Source organism: Helicoverpa zea, chromosome 3 (genome assembly GCF_022581195.2).
Source record: "Helicoverpa zea isolate HzStark_Cry1AcR chromosome 3, ilHelZeax1.1, whole genome shotgun sequence".
Taxonomy (NCBI): domain Eukaryota; kingdom Metazoa; phylum Arthropoda; class Insecta; order Lepidoptera; family Noctuidae; genus Helicoverpa; species Helicoverpa zea.
In genome coordinates, this window is record NC_061454.1 from 13595426 (window position 1) to 13618498 (window position 23073).

The 23073-nt window shown below is 34.3% G+C and overlaps 2 protein-coding genes across 2 annotated transcripts; one reads left to right on the forward strand and one right to left on the reverse strand.

The window, feature by feature from the left end:
- Positions 1 to 557: 557 nt before the first annotated feature.
- On the forward strand, positions 558 to 14598 carry LOC124645757 (TBC1 domain family member 20). The gene is made up of 9 exons (XM_047185632.1): positions 558 to 776; positions 950 to 1078; positions 1598 to 1704; positions 2052 to 2189; positions 6196 to 6398; positions 6809 to 7025; positions 7410 to 7519; positions 7882 to 8082; positions 14436 to 14598. The coding sequence occupies exons 1-9, from the start codon at positions 626 to 628 to the stop codon at positions 14461 to 14463; spliced, it is 1284 nt and encodes a 427-aa protein (XP_047041588.1). The 5' UTR covers positions 558 to 625; the 3' UTR covers positions 14464 to 14598.
- Positions 14511 to 22956, reverse strand: LOC124645758 (phospholipase A2 group XV-like). Its single transcript, XM_047185633.1, has 6 exons — positions 22510 to 22956; positions 21400 to 21774; positions 20135 to 20362; positions 18139 to 18310; positions 17571 to 17693; positions 14511 to 17139 (listed from the first exon to the last, which is right to left on the reverse strand). The coding sequence occupies exons 1-6, from the start codon at positions 22595 to 22597 to the stop codon at positions 16911 to 16913; spliced, it is 1215 nt and encodes a 404-aa protein (XP_047041589.1). The 5' UTR covers positions 22598 to 22956; the 3' UTR covers positions 14511 to 16910.
- Between the last annotated feature and the right edge of the window lie 117 nt (positions 22957 to 23073).

Genomic DNA, 23073 nt, shown 5'->3' on the forward strand with positions numbered 1-23073 from the left:
AATGAAAAGTATTTTTGGCCATTTATTATTTTACAAATTTTTAATAATGTTATTGATCCAATCAGGATGGTCTACTTTGACAATAACTTACTAAAATTGACTTTACTCGAAAGAAAGAAATTGTATTATACATGAAATCATACTCAGGAGACCTTTTCTTCTTTCACATTACAATACACATATTAAATCTTATACAGATGATGGAGTTACTGGAGTGAGTCATAATTTATTTACAGATATATGAGTACATTCGCCATAAACCATAATTAGTAACCGTTTCTGAAAAGAAGATCATTTGGTATCGTCAATTGCTGCATGAAATGAAACGATATACGGTTGCGTTCATAAACTTAGATAAGATATGTTTTATACTTTGCTAAATAGATAAAGATAATACTTTTAAAACAGTACAGGTAAAACTTATTTTATATGTTTTGATATAATGTAGCAATGAATACTATACAAAATATTTATAAAATTAAAAATAATTACCATAGTTAAAATTAGAAGTAATGAGTTTGCTGAACGAGTTTTCGAACTTGACATTTTTCTCAAATGTCATCACATCGCCCTATGGGGAAGGATGGTGTAATGTTTTCGCTCGATTAATTTTTAACTTTCTACCATGGAATCTAATAATACCGACACCGATATTGGTGATAAGTGTAATTCTAACGGCGACTGTTCACCGACGCCCAAAAAACAATCTTTCGACTTGAATAACGCTAAAAATATTGATGACATCTCAACGCCTTCCGAGTTAAAATTTGATGAAGGTATTGTAAACAATTATTTGGTCTATTTGATTACTTCCTATTTGTATGTGTTCCTGATGTAACAATCTATGAAATCACTACTATTTTAGTTCATGTAACTTGAACGTTTTATTAGAAAATGTGAGTGAAAGTCGCAGGTGCATAATTTTAATGTCAAAGATAATTTTGTTTAGAACCCGACTACGAGGACGCTGAGGTGAAGGAGAAGAAGAAATATATTGAGAAATGTTTAGAGAACCCGGACTGTGTGAACTTGGAACAATGGCAGAACTTCGCGAAGGGAAAAGCAGGATTAATCAGTGGTGAGTATGATATAGTAGAGATGAAGAAATTGTTTACGTTGCCGCCGTTAACAATGCCCCCGGCTGTCGTCATGCACTACGTATATTTATAGCTAGAGATAATGCACTGAAGTTACAAACAATGCTTCATTTAATAAACACTTTGTGAAGCTTTTGTAAAAGAATGTTGTTGAAGCGCCCCATTTGAATACTGAAAGTCATTATTACTTTTGTTGAGTAACCTATTGAAATTCATATTTTTTATATACTTACTTTACAAACTATAAATGAAATAGATTTTTTTCATTACCCATGCAGATTAAAAATCATAAGTAAAATGAATCCATAAAAAATGTAAAATAATGTGCCCATATGCAATGTTTTAAGCTAATGCACATTTGTATTTATTTTCCTTAATACACTTTTAACTTAAGAACTTACTCATTCCTGATAATAAATGTTTGTAAATAAATCATTTTGATGTTTATTCGTATTCTGAAGGAAAACAAACAGTATATTGACCTTTGTACTTCCTTTTAGATGACTACAGAAGGAAGATCTGGCCGTTACTTGTTGGCGTCACACAGGAAGAGATGACAGAACCCCCGTCATTGGATGAATTGTCCACACATATTGAATATAACCAGGTACAGATACTGATTTGATAGTTTTTGAGAATATGTTTTAAGAATAAGGGGAAAACGATTTGTATTATTTCTCGCTGACACAAAATTGAAAATGTTTCATACGGTTTCGCTCAAGTCCAAGGAAACACATGCAACTGGGCAAAAATTTGCTTGTTGTAATCTCGGGCTCTAGACTGTCTATTTATCCCAATTCAATACAATTGGTTCACTCATTTTGGTAGGTAAGCATTATAAGTAGGTACATCTGCAGTAATAATATTAGTAAAGATACAAAATATAACATTAAATTTTGTAAAAGTGTAGTAAATAATGTGACAAACATCTAATTAGAAACTTTTCTTTGTCAGGTGGTGTTAGACGTGAACCGTTCACTTAAGCGGTTCCCCCCAGGCATTCCGTATGAACAGAGAGTGGCGCTACAAGATCAGCTCACCGTACTCATACTGCGGGTGATTATGAAGTACCCGCATTTGAAGTACTATCAGGTAAGAATTTATTTTAAGGCTGGTGGTTATAAATCAACATAAAATATTCTGTTTTATTCTATTAGTTGGATCTGAAATAAATCTGAGTGAGTCATCTATCCTGTCGTTAGATAGACACAGAATAGGTTTTTTATTGAATTATTATTTTATTATTGAACCAAACCTCAATAGTTCTCATCGTAAACAACTTTCATTTAAATTAAAACATAAAACTAATAAAAGCTACTGCCATACTGTAGTTAGTCACACCAATTAACATTCCAAACGAGTTTCTTTATTGTTTATTATTTACACAACAAAACTGGGTTTATTAAATAAAACCTATATTTCAATAACTTTGTTCCAAATGGCTTTGACACATACTTTGGTACATAGTTCACTATGACAGTAGCATCGAGTCTATTTAAATTTGAGGGGTCAATCAACAGGAAAATGCCACTTTTGATCAAACATTTTATGTATGTAGATACAAATATATTCGATAAACTAGGCCATAACGAGACAGTCTTGTGGTTTGTGGTTTGGGTGCAGACACGTAATGTAGCCTAACATTTTAACCACGAAACTTAAATTTTAAACCTGCAGAAAAAGTATTTACATGTTCATAGACTATTATACTATTGCATATTTTACTATTACATATTTTCAGAAGTAAATTGATAAACACTAAAAGATTCGTTGTAGAGGCTTTTTTTACGTTCCATAACACACTAAACTTACAAAGCCATAGTATAGAGAGATATGTATTCTTTATTATGTACATAAAAAAAGATATATGTTTTTTTTAAGTTCAGCTGACAATAAGCGGTGTTATCGCTAAAATATATTTATATATATGCAATTTGGTGCGAACACTTCCTTAGTTAAGTCGTAGTTAGAGTCCAATTCGGTTATTGAACCTTCATACACAATACTAATTTGGGTCGAAACTTATATTTGGTCAGTAATCATCATAATAGAATAAGTTGGTTGCCAGTGTGACCTGCATATCAATTTCCCTAAACCAATTACTTAAAATATTGTATAACTGATATGACTCATTGCCAGTGTGTATGAAAAGTATACATATCTAAATGGTGCAAGTGGGTGGTTGGTGCAGCGATGGAAATTGCATTAATTATAATGTAGGTACACTTCGTAATTTTCGATACAAACCGGTTGATTAATATCTGCAAAAAATAGCAATAAAAATAGCACTTTTTCTACTTTAAATACGGTTGAAATTAGAATGCGATGATATCAAATTCAATTGGATAAATAAATACTACATATACTCCAGTATATTACGTATACAATGAATTATTTAATACTGGAGGGAACAGATTACCTAGATACTAGACGGCAGATGTCCCTGTCTCCAATTTCCTGCGCAATAAACACGAAATTCCAATTCCGAAAAACATGTTGCCATTTGCCTTGAACTTGGCACGCAATCGCTGTTCAATATAGTTTTCCCGAAAATCAATTTCATCTGGATTATGTCAGAGACGAAAATAATCTTAGTATGGTATAGAATTATTAGACATCGTAAAATGACGCTGATTTCCAGTCGAGGACTTTCTGGGAAATGTCTTCTAAACACCAAATCTTTATTTCCCTATTGTGGACAAAAAGAAATGGACATACATATATTTAATTGACTTAGACACGATGACATATAAAAAAAAATGTTTAACCCAACAATTCAATAATGTCTGACGAGATTTTAACCCGGGTGCTGAAAAAGGGGGTGCTGTTGTTAACACATCAATGCATACATTAGCTGAAGAAAGCGGATGACAGCTGTAACCTTGATACTGCACTTGTCGTTATCAGTTACACAATACTTCATGCTACGCTCTTGTTTACGTGACTCGAGTCTAGTTTGTATTTTGAATTTAGAAATTCTAGTTCTAGGGTAGATTATATGAAAATTCAAACTGGTTTAACTCCTTCCCTCTTACAGGACATAGGTAGGTACTCTAATACAAAGATAGGATAACTATATTGTAATTGTAAAGAGTTCCAATAGCTATCGGGTTGCCTGGGTAACTGGGTTGAGGTATAGTGGGTCAGACAGGCAGTTGTTCTGTGTGAACCACTGGTACCCAGCAGCATCCGGACCCAAATATTGCTAGGACAAGACTAGCTAAATTATAATAATTCTTTACAAGATAAAATAGAAGGGTTTATTTACTTTTTCCACCCAAGAAGTTGTAAAAGCGGCTTGAATGCTCAAGACATAAACAAATTGCGCATACCATAATGTTACGCTTTTGTTATTTTCTCGGTCAGTGATCTAACCACCGCCGCCAGTTCCTGTAGATAAGTGTAAACACGGCATTTTCTTAATAACTAGCAATCATTATAAAAACTATTGCACGGAATGTACCCATTGTAAGGCTATTTACATAGCAGCGTGTCTAGAAAGAAGATGCGACAATTTCTTAATACGCATAACTTTTTTTCCATATCATAAAAAAAAATAATAATAGTGACCGTTAAGCCTCTTGTTCACACTCATTTTACTGCCGTAAAATTCTTTTCATCCCACCATCTCGGAAAGAGTATTTTTACCCTTTGATATCTGAGCGCAAAAGCCGTTTTTATCCTCTAGAGCGGTAAAGTGATTTGAATTTAGAACATCGTGTGCAATACTCCATTTGTGACAATCTTGATAAGACTTTTCAAACAAATACATATTAAAACAAATAAAATAATGTTAAAAATAATTATTCAATTAATTAAGTAATTTTTATTATTGTTTTACATAGATTTTTAACCTCGTTTCATTTTAAACTGAGTTTTCAAATAAATGAACTTTAATAGGTACTTCTCTTTAATTTCATACTCATATGTGCGCGCCATTTTGTTTTTTTGCATTTAGTAATTTCCTCGATGAAGTGGGGTGAAATTATTATTTTTCATAGTTTTCAGCAGTGGACGTCCTATGGCTGAGATGATAATGATGATGATTGTTTTGAGGTCGATTTTAAACCTCATTACATTTTTAAACTGAGTGTTTGCATAAATTAATTTTAATTGGTACATCTTTTTAATTTGCCATGTGTGCGCGTGCGTGCCATTTTCTTTTTTTGAGTTTAGAAATTTCCTCGATGACGTGGGATGAAAAGTTACGTGTTGCACTCGAGTGCAAAGAGTTTTCACCTTGTGCTCTTTTGATTCCCTCGCTATCGCTCAGGATTCTAATTATTGAAACACTCGCTACGCTCGTGTTTCAATTTTAGAATCCTTCGCTTGCTCGGTCATCAAAATTGAGCCCGCGGTTAAAAAGCAACTTTGCACTCTTGTATAACAAATAACTATTATTGGGTCACTAAATAAAGCTGCTGTTAGGTCGATTCAATAAACGTCTAAAAAGTCTAGACTGAATACCGTTTCTAAATATGGAATCTAGATTAAACGCCTGTCAATTAAATGACTTGCAGCCAAAACATGTAGAAAGTAGTGCAGAATGTTCGTTTCAAATAGTTTCGATATTTTTAATATCCATAAAAACTGCGTGAGGTCGTCGTTTTTGCAGATTTTAAACTTCTAATGAGCTAATTTCAGTTTGCGATGAGGTAATCAGGGAGGCGTGTGGATATAAAATTAATCGATGACAAGGCTAAGCAGATATAAGCTTATATGCTACCCTTGTAAATTTCAATACATTATGTAATGAAATTCCACGTTGGTATGCTATTTCGTGTTTAAAGGTACCTATTTCACGTCACTTATAAAAATAGTGTAGGATTGTATTTTTCATCATGAAGTTGACAGTCTATAGCAGCCTTGAGTCAATGAAAATATCGATAGGCACGGCCTTACCTGCTCCATAACCATTACTATGGAATTCAAATCGAAGAATAAATAAATACAAACCATTGTTTTTGGCCCCTTCCTGGGCAAACAGACGAACACACCAAACTTTGACCACATTAAACTTACTTTTAGGGATGCCTTAATTTACTTTGCAACTAATTTTATTTACACATTTTTTATCCCTACAATTCCTATCTTCCAGGGCTACCACGACGTCGCAATCACACTTCTCTTAGTCTGCGGAGACAGGGCTTCGTTCCCCCTGCTGTGCCGGCTGTCGTACGGGCCGGGGGCTCCGCTGGCGCCCTTCATGCAGACCACCATGCAGCCCACGCAGCACCTGCTCAACTATATGCTGCCCGTCATTAGCAGGGCTGATAGGAAGCTCGCTGAGTGTTTGGACAAGTGAGTGATGACTTGATGAAATAAAATGCTAGGAAATGATGAGATTTTTAGATAGATGAGAGAAGATTACAGCCTATTTACTATAAGAAGTATAAAAAAGGTAGCTTGAGTATTCTTGCCTTATGACATTAAATCACATTCTCTTTTAGAATGGTGTTAGTTGAAATCGTTTCTATTCTGTGATTTATATCAATTAACTTGGACATTATTTGGAGTCACACCATCATTTAATTCTGCTGGACGTAGGCTCTAACATACCATAACAACCCACATTTAACTTTCGAAGTAAGAGACCAGTATGTGGCACTGTCTTTCTCGCGCTTTGAAACTCGCCATAAGTAGAAAAACTTTTCATAAATCAACTTTTTACTAACACTCATAACTTAACCGTCTACGTATGTTTCTTCCAGAGCACAAGTAGGCACGATGTTCGCGCTACCCTGGTACCTAACCTGGTTCGGTCACAGCCTGAACAAGTACACGGACGTGGTGCGTCTGTACGACTACTTCCTCTGCGCCCCCCCACTGTTCCCGGTGTACGTGACGGCCGCCATAGTGCTGTATAGAGCAGATGAAGTGCATAGCTGCGAATGTGATATGGCGATGCTGCATTGCTTGTTGTCGAGGGTGAGTGGGATACGAACTTTCATTTGTTTATGTACAAAAAAAAAAATAGGTAGGTACAGTTATCATGAGGTAGCCTTGCCTGTTCGAAGGTGGCTACTAATGTTGCAAGTGTCTTCCTGACCGTCAAAATGTACGAAAAAACCTACCAAGCAACAGCGTTGTTTGGCAAAAGCTGTAGGTAAACAAGGAAGTCATTGTTACTTGTTTCATAATCCCTGGCTGCTGGCGTCATCTCTAGTGATGTAGCAAACTATGGCTGTGTTATCGATACTATTAAAGACTGCGCTAGTCGAAATAAACTTTCGTTTAAATGTTTGCTGGTTTAAATGTAAGCGACATTTTCTACATTTGAAAAATATAAATTAATTTTGTTGTATGTTTTAGTTACCGGACGACTTACCTTTCGAAGACATCCTGGTGACTGCAGAGAAGTTATACGATAACAACGACCCCACTGATCTCGAACCAGAAGTCGCCGCGCTAGAGAGGAGAGAGTGAGTTCATTTTGTTTTCGATATTTTTGTTAGATGTCGATTTTATATCGATTTGAATAATTGAGGTATTGTCGTGGACTTGCTTGTTTGTTTGTTGAAAAATATGTGAAACTTAATAATGGTATGTGTGCCGATTTTTGGCCACGGTGGTTGAACAGCCAGACATCTCCTTGTATGAGAACTCATACAAGCAGATTTCATATAGTGTACACTAATTTGTGCAGACACCAGTGCACTCTCAATACCTTCACTTTCATAGTCCCATGGGACGACAACTCGACATGACCAGAGAGAGATTATGGACGTTGTATTTGTTCCAATTTTCAACACCATTTTATAACCAATTTCCTCTCTCCTTACAGAGAAGAACAACGCAAACTAGACGAAGAACGTCTAAAACGCCGTCAAATCGCGGCCCGGAACCGTAACACACTCACCTCCCGTCTCCGTGGCTACGTGCCGGCAGCGCTGCGGCGCTGGCCGCTGCCGCGCTACGTGCTGGCCACGGCCACGGTGCTGCTGGGCATCTACGTGTACTACCGCCCCGACCTGCTGCTCAACAGGTAGCGCCACGCTTATCAGTTTGTCTTCTTCCGCCTTTAAGTGTATGTACGTTGTTGGAATGTGACCCGATTTTTTGGCCGTCAAGTGTTATTTTTTTTATATTGGGGTTTTAATTGCTAGGCTGTTTTTTCGTGATTTTTGTGTAGGGTCTGTGGTATACTTTGTGGGTTTGTCAGTTACAAACAGAAGTGAAGATTCGATTTTGTATTGTTGATGCAAAAATGTTGTATGGATATTTTTATCTTTAATTTTTGTTTGTAATTGATAATTTGCGATGGTATAATGGCGTGTGCACATTAATTAAATTGAATTGATTACTTTCTACGAATTGATTACAGTCCTATCCTTTTCAAACGATTTCTCTAAAAAGAGAAGATTGTTAATAAATTCAAATCAAATTATAAGCTATTTATTCGCCTAATATGTTGGGTGCCTAAACTGAGACTTGCAAAAGTGTTCACTAAATATAATTACTGTTAAAAATAATAATAAACATTTAGTGAGCAGTGCAAGTAAGTTGATTATAAAATAATTTATTCCTTATGTAATAAATATAAATTAATTTTGTGATCTATTCAATATTATGTTGGATTTATTGATTTCTAAATTGAAATTAATTTTAATCACAACTAAATAATTATTATTTATGTTATCATATTTTTATGTGCACTTTCTACTACATATTATAAATCTTGCGTTGTTTAGGTATTATGTCCTGTTACAAATGTCTTATTTCACGGAAGCGAATGATCTATACTAGTGTGTGTAAATGTACATGCACATTGTCTTTGTATGCGTAAGCTCGGGAGCGCTCTGTAGTGGCCGAGTCGCCCACTCATACAAAGGCAATAATGCACGTACATTTACACACACAAGTACATCTCATCCGCTTTCGTGAGATAAAAACATGTATAAATGTCAATTATGTTCGTTATAAAGTTTCTGTTTTGATCTCATTTCGGTCTATTTCCAACAACTAGCGTACTGCTGATATCTCACACTGCTATTCATCATAATAATATTACCATACATTGCTATGTAGACCCTAGACATGCTTTATATTGGCACAAATGTTGGCGTAATGCGGTTACTGCAAAATAAACCTTATCTCTAGAACAATAAAGCTCATCTTAAAGTAATGGAAAAACGCGAATGTTGGGCTATGATATACCTATGTTTAGTGATGTGCAGTGTGCAAACATTTTATCGATAAAGTTAGATAATTTGTGTGTGTTTGAATAATAGTGATTTTTTTATGAGAATTTTTACTGTTGAACAGATTTGTAAGAACATTATTTAGTTCAGAGCATAATAACTTCATGGCTTATAGTCATTTTACATGAAACATTTTATTTTTGTTTGTTGTTACCGAAAATTTTGCAAAGAATGTTACAAGAATTATGTATGGACACATACATTATGCTTTACCATCGACACATGTCATTTTTTATATTGTTGAAATTTGTAATCACTCTAGTGACTTTCTGACTCTTAAAAAAAAAGATTTTAATATATTGTTTTCGAAGTACCTAAATTCGTCCAAATTAATTCAACAAAATTACAGACATATTACAAAAAATATTTTCATAAGTCAATAGTGTGTTTTTCCATAAACCATGGTAGTAGTTGGGCAGTGTGGGTGTCACGCTTATTGGCTTAAAGACGGCGGACAAACTGATGTTAGAGCAAAATATGCTCTAATGTGTACGGTGTAAGGGACAGATACAATCGGCGGGTTTGCTAATGTTTAACGTGCGGTAGAAATATGTGGGGATGGTCTGTTTCTCAATTATCTTGGAATCCATCTGATATTGTAGGGCTAAAGCTAGTTTTTATATACCTGTGAAAAATTGAATTTCATGATTTTGGCCCAAACTCCACCAAAAAGGAGCTATAGAGACCTTAAAAATATGTGTGTCAGGTTAAAAGGAACGTTCTAAAATATAAAGAGCCTCATGGTAAAAAATGGCTTAGTATCACAGAAAAATACAAAGATACATTGAGGTAATTTTGAAACAGACCTATATTTGGTATAGAATATTTGGGGACAGAGAACACTTCTAAAATTGTTGTTTCTCTATTTTCCGATTTCATAAATTGAAGTTATCTATTCCTCGTCTTCTTTTAATTCTTAATATCGCTTTGCTTCTTCCATCCTTCACATCAACGCTTGAAATATTTATTTATACTTAGAAATGCTTCTGTCCCCAAGTTTTCTATATTTGTTAAGTAATATTAGCCCGTTTGGCTAAATGTTCGTATCTGTGTGCAAAATAGCTAATAATACTCGTAAAAATAAATCGTAAATTTTGTAACTGAGGTAAAAATTGCTAAAGTCAGTTTTTTAATCTCGTAGACTAAACTGACATTACGAGTGTGGTCGTATTGCAAATTCTTAAATAGTGATGTGGCACGACCGAAACTTAGCGTTAATAAAATCAAGTATCGTTTTTTTACAGTAAGTCATCCTGAAATAATGGGCTTATTCTTGATGATTACGCATGAACTTGCGTGGTCAGATATCCCTGGCAGTTTGTAGCACGTCGTGCAGCCGTGTGTACGTACGTGAATTTAAATATAAAACTTTGAATGAATCTTAAATTCGTCTATTATAGATAAAAAGTTACGATTCAACAAACCGGTATCGTAAGTACAACACTGTACAAAAAAGCTAGCAACATTATTTGTAAGTTTGACATTTTGCAAGTGTCAATTTAGTCTACGAGATTTAAAAAACCGACTATAGCAATAGACTATGACATCTATGGTGACAAGCTTCCAAGTGTTTTAAATGGAAAATGGTCTCATAAGAACAAAAGTGGTTGAAAATAAAGTTTATAAAGAAAAAGGTTCATTGATAAACATTTAACCAAACGTGTTAATAGTAGTACGGTTTGGTAGCAATAAGACTTAAATAGATAACTTATAACAACATTGCCTTACATGTGTGCAAGCGTGCGTATGTATTGCAGAATACTTTAACTAATACATAGATAGGTAGACGTTATTGTTGATAATGTATAGGAGTTTTAAATTGGCGGTACTTTTAAATGTTGTATAGTGCCTCTTTATATTGGTGTTCTTGTACAAATAGTAGCAGAAGTAAGTATCATCGAAAAATATACAGGGTTATTGGTAACACACTAACAACCTTGCAGGACTGTATTACTAACATCAAAAACTACAACTTTTGTTCTATGACTTTTTATAAAACATAATACATTTGCCAAAAACAAACCTACAAGATTTCATTGTTCCATCTAAAACATTTCAACTCTATTTTGCTGTAGAGATAAAATTTGCTACAAGGACACGTATGACGCGACACGGGCGCATAAAAATGACTGACGGCCGCTCGTAAATAGGTCAAGTTCAAACGCTCCCCCGCCACCCGAGCCCCGCTCCCCTCCGATGTCTTTTGTAACTAGCGCTTTCTTTTGCTTCGCATACACTTCGTAAATTCTAGAGCGTACAATTGAAATATTTTAATTTTTGTGTGAAAATTTGATGAACTAAAATCTGAGAATTATCAAAAGTCATAGAACAAAAGTTTTAGTTTATGATATTAGTAATATGGTCCTGAGAGGTTGTTAGTGTTTTACCAATAACCCTGTATAAGGTGAGCAGCACTATGTAACTATAACGATAACCAAACAAGCCGTGAATTTGCCGCCCAGTGGTCAAGTCAGCAATTTGACCAAAGTGGTTTTAAGTCTGGTTTAAATCACTACTCGCGACAGTTAATACATATAAGATTGTCAGTTTTAACTCAACTTTTTCTACAAAAATTTGCTTTATTCTTCACAATAAAATAAAGCACACATAAAATAAATAATATTCAGCGACTAATTGTACAAGAACACTATGTAAACACTTTTTATACAGCTTCACATTAGGGACGCCATTTTATAGAGTTTTATACAATTTTAACTCCAAGCTATTGTACAAGTATTTTGTACAGTCGCCATCAATAACATACGCTTTAAACGCAGGTTAGAAAGTGCGCACTAAAAATACTATAACTGCGGGTTATAAGAGGTCTCCTAGACCCCGTACGGCGTAGGAACTATGAAATGATATTAATGTAGGAATCGAACAAATATTTAAACTTTAGATGTAATAGTAAATGTAAGTTGTGTGGTCTAAAGATTTTAATAATTTGGTTAATTGTAAAAATTTGGAATTTAGTCATCCATGCCTCACAATGTAGTCTTTTCTATTTATTGTACTTATTAAAAGTTTCATGTTTGTATATTTATTGGTTGAAAATGGAGTCTTTAATAAATTATTTTCCTTTATTTCTCTATAAGGTTCCAGTTTTAGCATTCGTTGAGGCACAAAAGTCAAAAAATTGTTTGTATATTGGATTGATTTAAAATTGTTTGTGTGTACATTTTGTTTAGAAATGTGATATTCCCTTAATTTTAGTGTAATTAGGTTAACGTTCGTTCATTCCTCGCTAGTTGGTATGTCCTCACGATCCGTCGTGAACTTCAGAGGAATATAAGCATTTACTATTAATAACTGTTATTGTATGCACTCTAGAACTGAAACACTTAATGTTTGTTAAGGTTATGGAAGGAGAAAAAATATAATATTGTAAAAACTAAAAAAAATGTGATGAACTTTTAAAATAATAATGTCAACATTGAAGACGAAATTTTTATTACACTGTGAACATTCTATTGCAGTGTGATAAATATTTTGTTAATGACTGTACTATAATGATTAAGTTTAGTTTCTTTTATGGTCGTTTTGGAGGAATCTTTTAGCTTGACGCTCTCAGGAGCATAAAGCCTTCTCTAAATAATGCGCCATCTCCAGGTAAAACAAGTAAAGCTATATTATACCATAGTTAATTTATGAGGCCTATATCTTGAGCAAAAGGAGGTTCGGCAAGTTATTGAGTCGGTCTTATATTAGAGAACGTGAACCTAAACTATTTCTCCTAAACGTCAGCTCATGTAAATATTTATATGTATATAACATCCAGTATAATTATGTTTTGTTGTTCATATTGTTTGCAGTGTTTGTTAACGTTTTAATGAAAGAAGTGAGATTGATTGAATCTGAATGATAGGTTAGGTGTTTCTCATGATGCGAGTCTAAATTGTTCCCCATTTTGTCACTCTAAAAATGAATTCAATTTGAATGGAATTGGCTGTTATTGAATTTAGTTTTAGATTTTGGCGGCTGACTGTACTAGTTTATCATACGTCATATTATTTAAATTAGTTTTCAAATATGTACCGTCTTACCACAAAAACTTTTAAACGTCAGTTTAAGTCTTGTCTAAAAAACTGTCAAATTATGACGTTGATATATGGTTCATTTTGCAGCCACAATTTTTTTTAGACAAGTGTAAATCATGTGTTTAAGTTTTTGTAGTAAGGCCAAAAATGTTTACTTAATTACCAACCATGTTAAACACATATTTAAATAATTTCTTTCCAAAAATCGGGTGGGTACTTTTTTAAGCCTTTGGTAACTAGTCAGCCGCTTCACCCTAGTATTATGTAAATAGCTTTACAACGGGGCTATGTAAGGTGTATTTATTTAGTGCATCGAAATTTCTTTTTGTATACCGCTGTAGGAAATGGCGGGCCGTACCCGTGCAGCGAAAAAAATACATTTATCGATATCGATAAAATCGTTTCACGAGTGTGGCTCACCACTAGCATGGTTACAGAGTGGTCTATACGGCTGATTGATGAAATGCGAAGTTAAATACATGTTTATTACTGATTCCTGTGTTTTATTCGTATACTTCGAATTATTAGACCATTCCATAGTTGTAAATACATACCTATCACAACTATTTTGCACACAGATACCTCCCTACTTCACTTTACTAACAATGCATGCACAGGGTAAATGGGAGTTGGTATCACAGCAAATGTACAGAAAGAGCTAAACGCTCAAAGGGCATCTTTGAGTGTCCATCAGACAGCACGCATTATCTCGAAACAGGGGGGAAAACTCTTTTCTAACTGACTTACTCTGACTATTTTCTACCTGATTTTCAATTTTCTTCTCTACAACGTTACATGCGTAAAGCCTTAGATACCCAAATTGTTTTGAATTCCATAAACAAATTGTGAAAGGAAGACATGATTTTTTAAAGGGTTTATGAGCTAAACAGCTCATACTATTTTGTAATTTTCGTACTAGACCTTTTCATACTGGGATTTTAAAAAAATGTTACCTCTATTCGAAAGTGGTCTAATTGATTCTGCTCATTATTCCTCTTGTTGCTGCTATTTTTAGGTTTTACGCATTTAACGTAACACTTTGTATATTATTTTTCATTAATATTTGTCCTTTGAAAATGCTTTGTTTTCCAACATTACAGAAGGCGCGAGAACGGCTTGGAATTATGACTGTATGTAACGCGTACAGGAATGAGGTACAAAATAAAATAAGCATATTTATCCGGGTTTCTGTTTATTTCTTTTAACAATCTCACATTGTATTTTCAGCCAATACATTGTAATATATTTATATCTTTTCACTAAGTTTTTTGCTAATTATTTAAATAAAATACCTTATTGTAAATATGGGTTGATGATATGCTCGCAATCTTCAAGAAATGTTTTTATAGATTTTTAAGTTAGTAAAAGAAAACTAAATCTTTTACAGTTTGTTACTTAATAAGTTATTTGATGCGGCTGCGAGCTCATATTCTTTGTTAGATGGAAATGAATGGAGAATTAACTACTTAAAGCTAATATATATAAATATTTATTTGTTATTCCACAGCTTAAGAGAAATGTAGAAATTGTAAATTAGCACATCGTGTTACTTAATTCGGGGATAACTAGGGTAGATTAGACTTTCAATACATATAAATATTGAGATAATGAGTAGTTTTTGGTAAAAAAAAATATTCGTTTACAAACTCGTTACAAATATATTCGACATTTAAATCCGTGTACTCTTACAAAAGTAAAAATAAAACAATTCATCGATTAATATCGTACATACATATACATTGTATATGTTTTAAAATCAATAATAATATGAATCAAACAATTCGTAAACACAACTTTACGAATGGTTGATTAGAATTTCTCGAATTATCTTTATCTTTAAAAACAAACGTTTGAGATACTTTGGTTTATATTTGAACAATGTTATTATCTCAGAAAGAGTATTTTACAAGAATTTATGAGTATTTCTCGTACTCGTGTATGTTATCAACGGTTTTGAAGTAAAGATAAAAATAAATACGAGTCCCTTTCGCATTTATTTTTTGTTAGCAGGTCGATATTTTATGTATTGTAGGTTTAAACTTAATAAACAAATCATATACTGACATAGTTTTTCCTTTCAACATATTTCAATATATTTTATTTATCTTTCTAAGGGGTCAGTAGTCTGACTATTATCTATACACTGAACCATTTTGCTGTCAAACTATTATTTTTTTACAAAGATTTAAGTTATCTGATTAATCCAAAAGTAGCCCTAAATTACAAATTGACTTTACACAGAAACAAAATACTAAAAAAATACATAAAAAAAACACATTTTTGTCATGGTACGAATACAAAATAATGTCAAAATAAATACAACACGTAAGAAGTATCACAGCCGTGAAGCTTGGCTTGTCACCTAAATATATACAGGCTAGTGAATCTATACGAGTATTCGTAAAAATAAACCCTTAAACAATTATAAATCTTATTACTAAAGTGATAAGGTTCCATTTTCTACTTAAATGTTAAGTTTTGAGAGAGCTTAGATGTAATAATATATTTTCTGCCAAGACTATGATTTTGTTTTAATATTAGAATGTAGATTTATGTAAATATTTGACTCTTTTTAAAGCATTACAGGTAACTGGCAAGGAATGCAAGTATTTTATTTATTACAGTTAGATACATGTAACTATTATTTTTAAGTCTACTAATATATGCTGACTGTACCTATTAGACTTTCTCTTATACTTTATTTACAAAACAGATCCCTATGTACAAAAATAAAATAATGTTAACATAACAACTTTTATCAGTATAAAATAAAAGAGTGGAATCGCATTAATAATAATTATCTGTTTACGAAGACACTGTAGAGCTTATCAAGACTCAGTAAGTATTTACTCATACTCATTACTTTTAATGTTAATTAAAATCATCATTCCTCTTATTAAAACTTACTATTAACTAATATCTTTTAAATTGGTGTTTATAGAAGACATAATGACTAATATCTAACAAGATTCAACCGTCCCCTTTTTCCCTCCTCATCATAGTATGTATTGAAAACTCTACTGAAGTCCTTAACTAATTGTCATACACACATATCTTAAGCACCCGCTTATTCATCAAAAATAATATCCTAAATACATTGGAATTCTCACTCTGAGTCACAAGCACTTACGTACGTAAATTCATTGTAAACAAAACAACTTTAAAACTGATTTACATAACATCTGTACTAAGTTTACCCAGCTGCTTATTTTGTTTGGTTGGACACGCTTATCTTAGGAAGTACGACTTTCAAATTCGAGAATCAAGTTTTTTGTTTATCTTGTCAAATAACTTTTCCGATCTAAAGTTGGTTACCAGTGACTCCACGCTAGTCAAACTGTATGAACCAGATACTACTGCGCAAGCGCAAAGCGTTTAATAGCTAATTTCAGAGCGCTAAAGTTACATGAAAACCGCAGTTTTTTTTTCGAAATTATTCACTACGACTGACGGCAGCGTTTTTGTAACACATACTTAAAAGTAGTTTTTTTAGAAACCATCCACTGCGATTCAAACCCTTCACACATCAGACTCAGTATAAATCCGTTGTAAACAACATAAATAAAAACTTACATTCAATTCTTCATAACGAGCTCAATATAATCTAACACTCGTTTATCGTGCAATATCTTGAGATGTTCGGCTCCGGGCAGCGGGAGGGACTTGACCGGGTTGCCGTTACGGAAGCTGCGCTTGCGCCAGTGCTCGCACGCGTGGAGCGAGCGCAGGTTGACGGTGCCGTCGCCGTCACCCATTGACAGGGTTGGGTAACCGTCGAGCCAGGTGCCTGGCTTGTATACTAGTCTGGGGGTGAAATAATAGTATGAAGTTTGTTGTTTGGAGGAATATTTGGTTGTGAAGTCTATTGTGTTATGATATGCAAACGAGTTATGCAAATTCTGAAAGGGTAATAGCCAGATACTTGAGAGACTATTGCTGGTGTCACACCACTCTTAATAATGGCTAAAACCGCTGAAACAATTTTCTATAGCTGGGAGCTATGTTTAAGCAACTTTCCAAAAGGGAAGAGGTTCTCAATTCTGTTGCTTGTTTTTTTTTTAGTCAAGCAAAAATAACAAAAAGTAGTTTAGGAACGAAAGACTTTTACGGAGAGTCATATAAATGGTCAGTGGACTGATGCCTACAGCCTCGTAAAGATAACAAAATAATGTGAAATTCGGAAAGATTTTACGGAGGGTTTTATAATAAAAAACTTGTTTGTTATAAAGACGAACCTCTCAACAGTGGTGATGTTGTACCCGTATATGCAGTGCACCTCGACGCCGGGCGCGCCGAAGTCCTTCGTGTACTTCTCCGTGTCCTTGCGCATCTCCCACGCGTCCGGCAGCTCCATGTCACTGGGGATTTACGAAAAGATGATGTGATTTTATTGAGAGATCCTATAGCAAGCATTATAAAGTCTGTCTGTGTGGCTGTGACGCCAAAATTACTGAAACGATTTAAATGAATTGAAGTAGGTTCACAATAGTCTACAGCCAGGGCATGCTATACCTACTTTTTATCCAGAAGAGCGATGTAGTTACTTTGAGACGTGAGTGAAACCGCAAAAATAGCTAGTTTAACATTGATGCCATTTTTGGTATATTCAACTACCTAGAATAATATATCGTGTAAGATATGGATTTGCGGAAGTCATAAAACATTTTCATTACCAACTCCTAATTTAGGTACAAGGTCTGGGACAGAGGGTTACGTAGGTAGAAGACAATCTCAGTTCAGCTGATTGTAATTACTATTTACTTTTCGTACATGCAGATATTATAGTTTTTTTTAAATACTCACGTGAACAACTTCTGGAAGTCGTTAATAGTATAATTATACTTGTCGGTCTGCACGAGCACCTCTGAAGGCTTCCAGAAGAGCGGCGAGGGCAGCAGCCACGCCAGCGACGGGCACGTGATCTGCTGCGCGCGCATTATGCTCTCGCGCAGCATCAAGCTGCCCAGATCGTCGCCTAGCAACCAATATTAATAAAATAACAGCAGCAAAGGAAGCATACTAATATCTAAGAAATTTTACAGACAGGTGAAGGAAATAAAACATGTTTATAACAGCGTCTAGATTTCAGACTACCACGCAATGTTTTTTGTAATTCAATTGTATTAAAAGTACTTAGACATTGACACCTACAACGATACAAACATATAATTAATTGTAATAAAATATACGTTGTTCTCCACTGTAAAGAAAACCCCAACACTTTGGAAATTCTCAGTAATATTCCATCAACATTCTTTAGAAGTTTTTTCCCATAATTAGTATCTAATCTATTATCTACATGTTATTCAACTTACTATCTATAGGTATAATAACGTACTTTAGCATTACATTCCTACAATCTTAATTATTTTCTAACATGGTGATTAATCGACCAATTACTCAGCATTGGTAATTCCACAAACGACAGTTTAGTTAGTACAATTACACTCGGTGACAGAAATCAGTGGTCATTCGGGTCGCTTCACATATTCACACCGTGGGGACAATATGCCTGGCAACAAATACTGATCAGAACTTCCGTTGACTCACAAATGTCTGATGCACAATATTTTGCAAACAACACAGTTTACAACTCGCATTGTTCAGTACTACGCTTACTACAAATTACACTGTCGTGCAGAAATATTGACAAGTCTTGAAAACCTGACTCATTCGTGAGAAGCTGAGGTCGCCTATTGTTATTTACTTTAGTAATACAAGTAGGTACAGGTATATATTACAAAACCACTTATTGGTCATTGTACTCCGATATCTGTTACTTGATAATATCTTACACAAGGATTAATCACGCAGTTTAAAAATAAATATGGTAAGGTAAGAGTAAAACTGCTATGATTGAATAAGCTTGATGCACCCTTACTTTTTAATACCTACAATACTTTAGTTTTAATCTTTTATGATGATAGAAGTAACAGATCGTCCAAAGCATGAGAAAAGACATAGGCTACTTTTTGTCCGGGTGCCGGAAGTAGTTCTCTCAGGATTGGGATGCGGATATAACCGCAGACAACAGCTAGTCCATATATAAAATTGCGAACATATAAATAAATGCTATTTCCGCATGTTTGCAGTCGATGACGTCACAGTAAGCAGGTCAAGGGCGATACATATCGGTGTTTACAATTGATAAATAGGCATCAATGTTGGAGGCTTGTCGCACTTATCACTGATACTACGCATTATTTGCACATGCTTCCAGTCTTTATTTATTTTTTCCAAGGTGAAGCTTTTTAAGATTTTATGGCCTTGGTTGCTAATTATACTGTTTGTTATAATTATCTTATTAATGTTTATAGTATAAACCCAATGAATTTGTTTGAAAGCGCTCATCCCCCGAACTACTCAGGGCCGATTTGAAAAAATATTGCAGTGTTAGATAGCCCATGTATCGAGGAAGGAATCTTTTAATCCGACAACATAAAACTGGGTCTTTGGACCCTCATTAAACACTAGCATTAAATTCAAATTAATGTTGTTACATAGGTTATTTATTTTATCGAGTGTTTACAAACAATGAGTAAGATATGAGAAACATAAACAGCGAAATGTGAATGTTTGAGGGAAATTAAGCGTGGATTTTTGTAACTCACTCAAAAGTAAGCGAATAATAAGATAAGGAAGAGAAGGAAACAACGTACATTATGTACCCCGAATTTTCATTTAAAACTCTCTTTAATTTCCTTGTATGCGCAGAGTATAATGGAAGTAATATTATTGTTCCTACAACTAACATGGGAATCACAAATTGTACAAGGACTTATCTTAAAAAAAAACTTACCTATAGCAAAAACTTTAACAGCCTTCATAGACCCGCCCCAGGGCGTGGACAGCGAGATGAGCCTCCTTATATACTGGTCCTTCCAGGCTTGAGGCTGCAGCCTCAGGAAGTGCATCGCCATCAGCCCTCCCATGCTGTGCACCAGCAACGTTACTGAGGACTTGTTGTTCACTTCGTATGTGTTCTCGACTAGGGCTTTGAGATCCGTGAAGAATTTCGCGTTCTCATCTGTAAGGAAGGCCTTGCTTGAGAATATGATAGTGACTATTACGTAATCTGTACTCTGGTTCTGAGTCCAGACATAAGAGTGGTGACTAATGAGAGCGTAGCACATTTTAGCATGGGTCTCTTTAAGTAGTAAACTTCTTACTTACTATAGTTACTAGGCTATCAAGAGGTGAAAACACTGTCAGTTCGGTTGTGCAGGATCCCAACGTCAGGGCCCGTAACAATTGCTAATCATGCTACATAGTCAGTGCGTCACTGGATTGGTAAGTTAGGTAATTGAAGAGATTTGTCGGATTTGAATTGAATAGGTAAAAGTTACGTCTTAATTTTATCAATAGTTGATTAGAAAGCGACAAAGAGGCTTACAGACTGTTGTTTTATGGGTCTTAGTTATTTATTACTTTTATCAATAAAAGGGTGGCTGAACTCTTTCATATCAACTATTTTGCTGATACTTGAAGCCTAACAGATATGCTGGGCAAATATGTTCCAGATCCAAATGCTAGATTTTTCTTTAAATAGATAAGTTTCAAATAACAACACCCAAAATAAAGACAATGACAATATAAAATTCACCTGAAGTTCTACAAACAGTAACCACAAAGGAACTATGCCATTTCTGCTACCATGTAAATGGGTAAGTAGGTATGAATGTAATTGAACACCTGACTAATCATCGGACTATGTAAATACCCAACCATTGTCTGGAATTTGTAACATTCATTCAAACTAGCTATGAAATATTTCATGACTGCTAGCAAAGTAAGCTTTTAGTACATATTCTTATAAATATTTTAATTTATTATTTCATAAGCTATAAACTAGTGAGGAATGTAGGTGATTTTGTTATCTTTACTGTTTTTAAACTCACACTATAATAGTGTACCATATAATTGTGTTAATTAATTTGTGTAATGTTAATTATTTATCACAAGAAATTAAATACATCATGTTTAATATGTTTACCATTTTTCTCATATGACTATTTCTGAAAATAGCCTTATCATTCTTATAATTACATAATAAATAAAACTTACTTGGAGCCTTTCTGAAGTCATATGGAGCACCGAGGATAGATACATTTCTCTTGTAACCTATCTTGACCAGTGAATCTGCTATTGTATTGAAGTAAGCTCCAGAACTCTGGTGTGACGGGTCTAACCATTCCACAGGCTCCGGGTTACCCCATCCCGGTATCCGGATATCAACCCCATCAGGACATTTTGTTGTACGAGTAACATTGTCATATTCTAACTTCAAGTTGTCTACCCAGCAGTCAATGACAAATGGCACGAGGAGTTCAAGGTTCAGCCATATGTTGAAGTAGTCGGGAGATGTTTTGGCACAGATATAGTGAACTACACTTGTTTTGTTAAGCCGGGCTTCGAGTTGACTGCCACCATCGCCAGGAACTGGTAAATAAATAAGTAAATAATAAGTACTTCAAGTGACCCAAAGGCTGGGTTTTATTTTGGTCAAAAATTAAGCATTGCCATCCAACGTGGCAATGCTGCCAGCATCTTGGGTACACTCCCGGTGGGCAGCGATGAGGAGTTTTTTGATGCCATTTTGTAATTGTTTTTAGTTGTATAAATAAGTTTATTTTTACGTCATATAAAGTTCCTTGTATTATTTAGATTAAAGGTTAGAGATGTATTGTTTTATGTGGTGATAATGTTTTATGTGGTTGTACAAAAGTTTGAAGTTGCAAGTTTGTCTTAAATAAAAGTAATATTTTTACAAGTGGCATAAATAAATAAGTGCTGAACATATTGTAAGTACAGTTGTAAAATCATTCATGATCTTTAACCTCAGTTAAATGAATACAAAGCTTGCGCTGCATTTATTGCATGTACATAGTTATTCCTTATTTACATGCAAGTCATCACGTTTGATCAATATAATATAAATAATACATAAACCTTAGTCAACTGATACAATATATCTTTAGTAAAATAACAATTTGATATATTAGTTTACTAGAAGATACTTTGTACCATTTATTAAATTATGATACATAATTTCTTATGTAATAAAGGTAAAAGAAACAGTAGGTCATTAGGCCTATAATGTAACATAGGAAATCTAGTAGTCAATTCACTAAATCACATGAATATTCTAGAATATATGTAAAAACAACAACTTACTCAGTATAACAGGCGATAGACCCAGCGAGTTCCTTGCCAGTAGACCATAAGTGAACAAAATGAGAAAACTTAATTTAATACTCGTCATTTCCCACTGGATCTTTAAATAAAACCTAACGTAGCGTAAACAGTTATTTGTAGTTTCACGCACTACGCGAGACACGTCCGACCGCAACCGCGATGTTTTTAACTATTGTCTGTATTGCCGCAATACAGTTTCGAGGTGTGCAGTGACGTAGCAAGCTGCTGCTGGATCGAACGATCAGCTATGATAACTTGAAATTGGCGGGGGTAAACGTACGACTGATAACAAAGGTTAAGAACCATGCAATCAGTCAGTCGGTCAGTGTTTATGTCAATAACATTATTGTGATCCGGGAGGAAAAATCATTACAATTACAAGTCATACAGGGGACCGCAATTATTTGGCGATTCTGTATTCAGGGAACATTGGTGATAAATGATAATGTCAAATCGTTCTCTGACTGACAGACAAACAAACAACTTTGAAGTAAACGTTCCGTTTCGTATATAAATCATAAAATTCATTAAAAGTTATTTGTG

What these genes read in the sequence shown, in the direction of transcription:
- LOC124645757 (XM_047185632.1), top strand. Translation starts at nt 626, where the DNA reads ATGGAATCTAATAATACCGACACCGATATTGGTGATAAGTGTAATTCT. An exon ending in CGAGTTAAAATTTGATGAAG is followed by an intron (nt 777 to 949) that starts GTATTGTAAACA and finishes AATTTTGTTTAG; the next exon opens with AACCCGACTACGAGGACGCT. An exon ending in CACATATTGAATATAACCAG is followed by an intron (nt 1,705 to 2,051) that starts GTACAGATACTG and finishes TTTCTTTGTCAG; the next exon opens with GTGGTGTTAGACGTGAACCG.
- LOC124645758 (XM_047185633.1), bottom strand. Translation starts at nt 22,597, where the DNA reads ATGACGAGTATTAAATTAAGTTTTCTCATTTTGTTCACTTATGGTCTA. An exon ending in GACTTCCAGAAGTTGTTCAC is followed by an intron (nt 17,694 to 18,138) that starts GTGAGTATTTAA and finishes GTAAATCCCCAG; the next exon opens with TGACATGGAGCTGCCGGACG. An exon ending in AACATCACCACTGTTGAGAG is followed by an intron (nt 17,140 to 17,570) that starts GTTCGTCTTTAT and finishes TTTCACCCCCAG; the next exon opens with ACTAGTATACAAGCCAGGCA.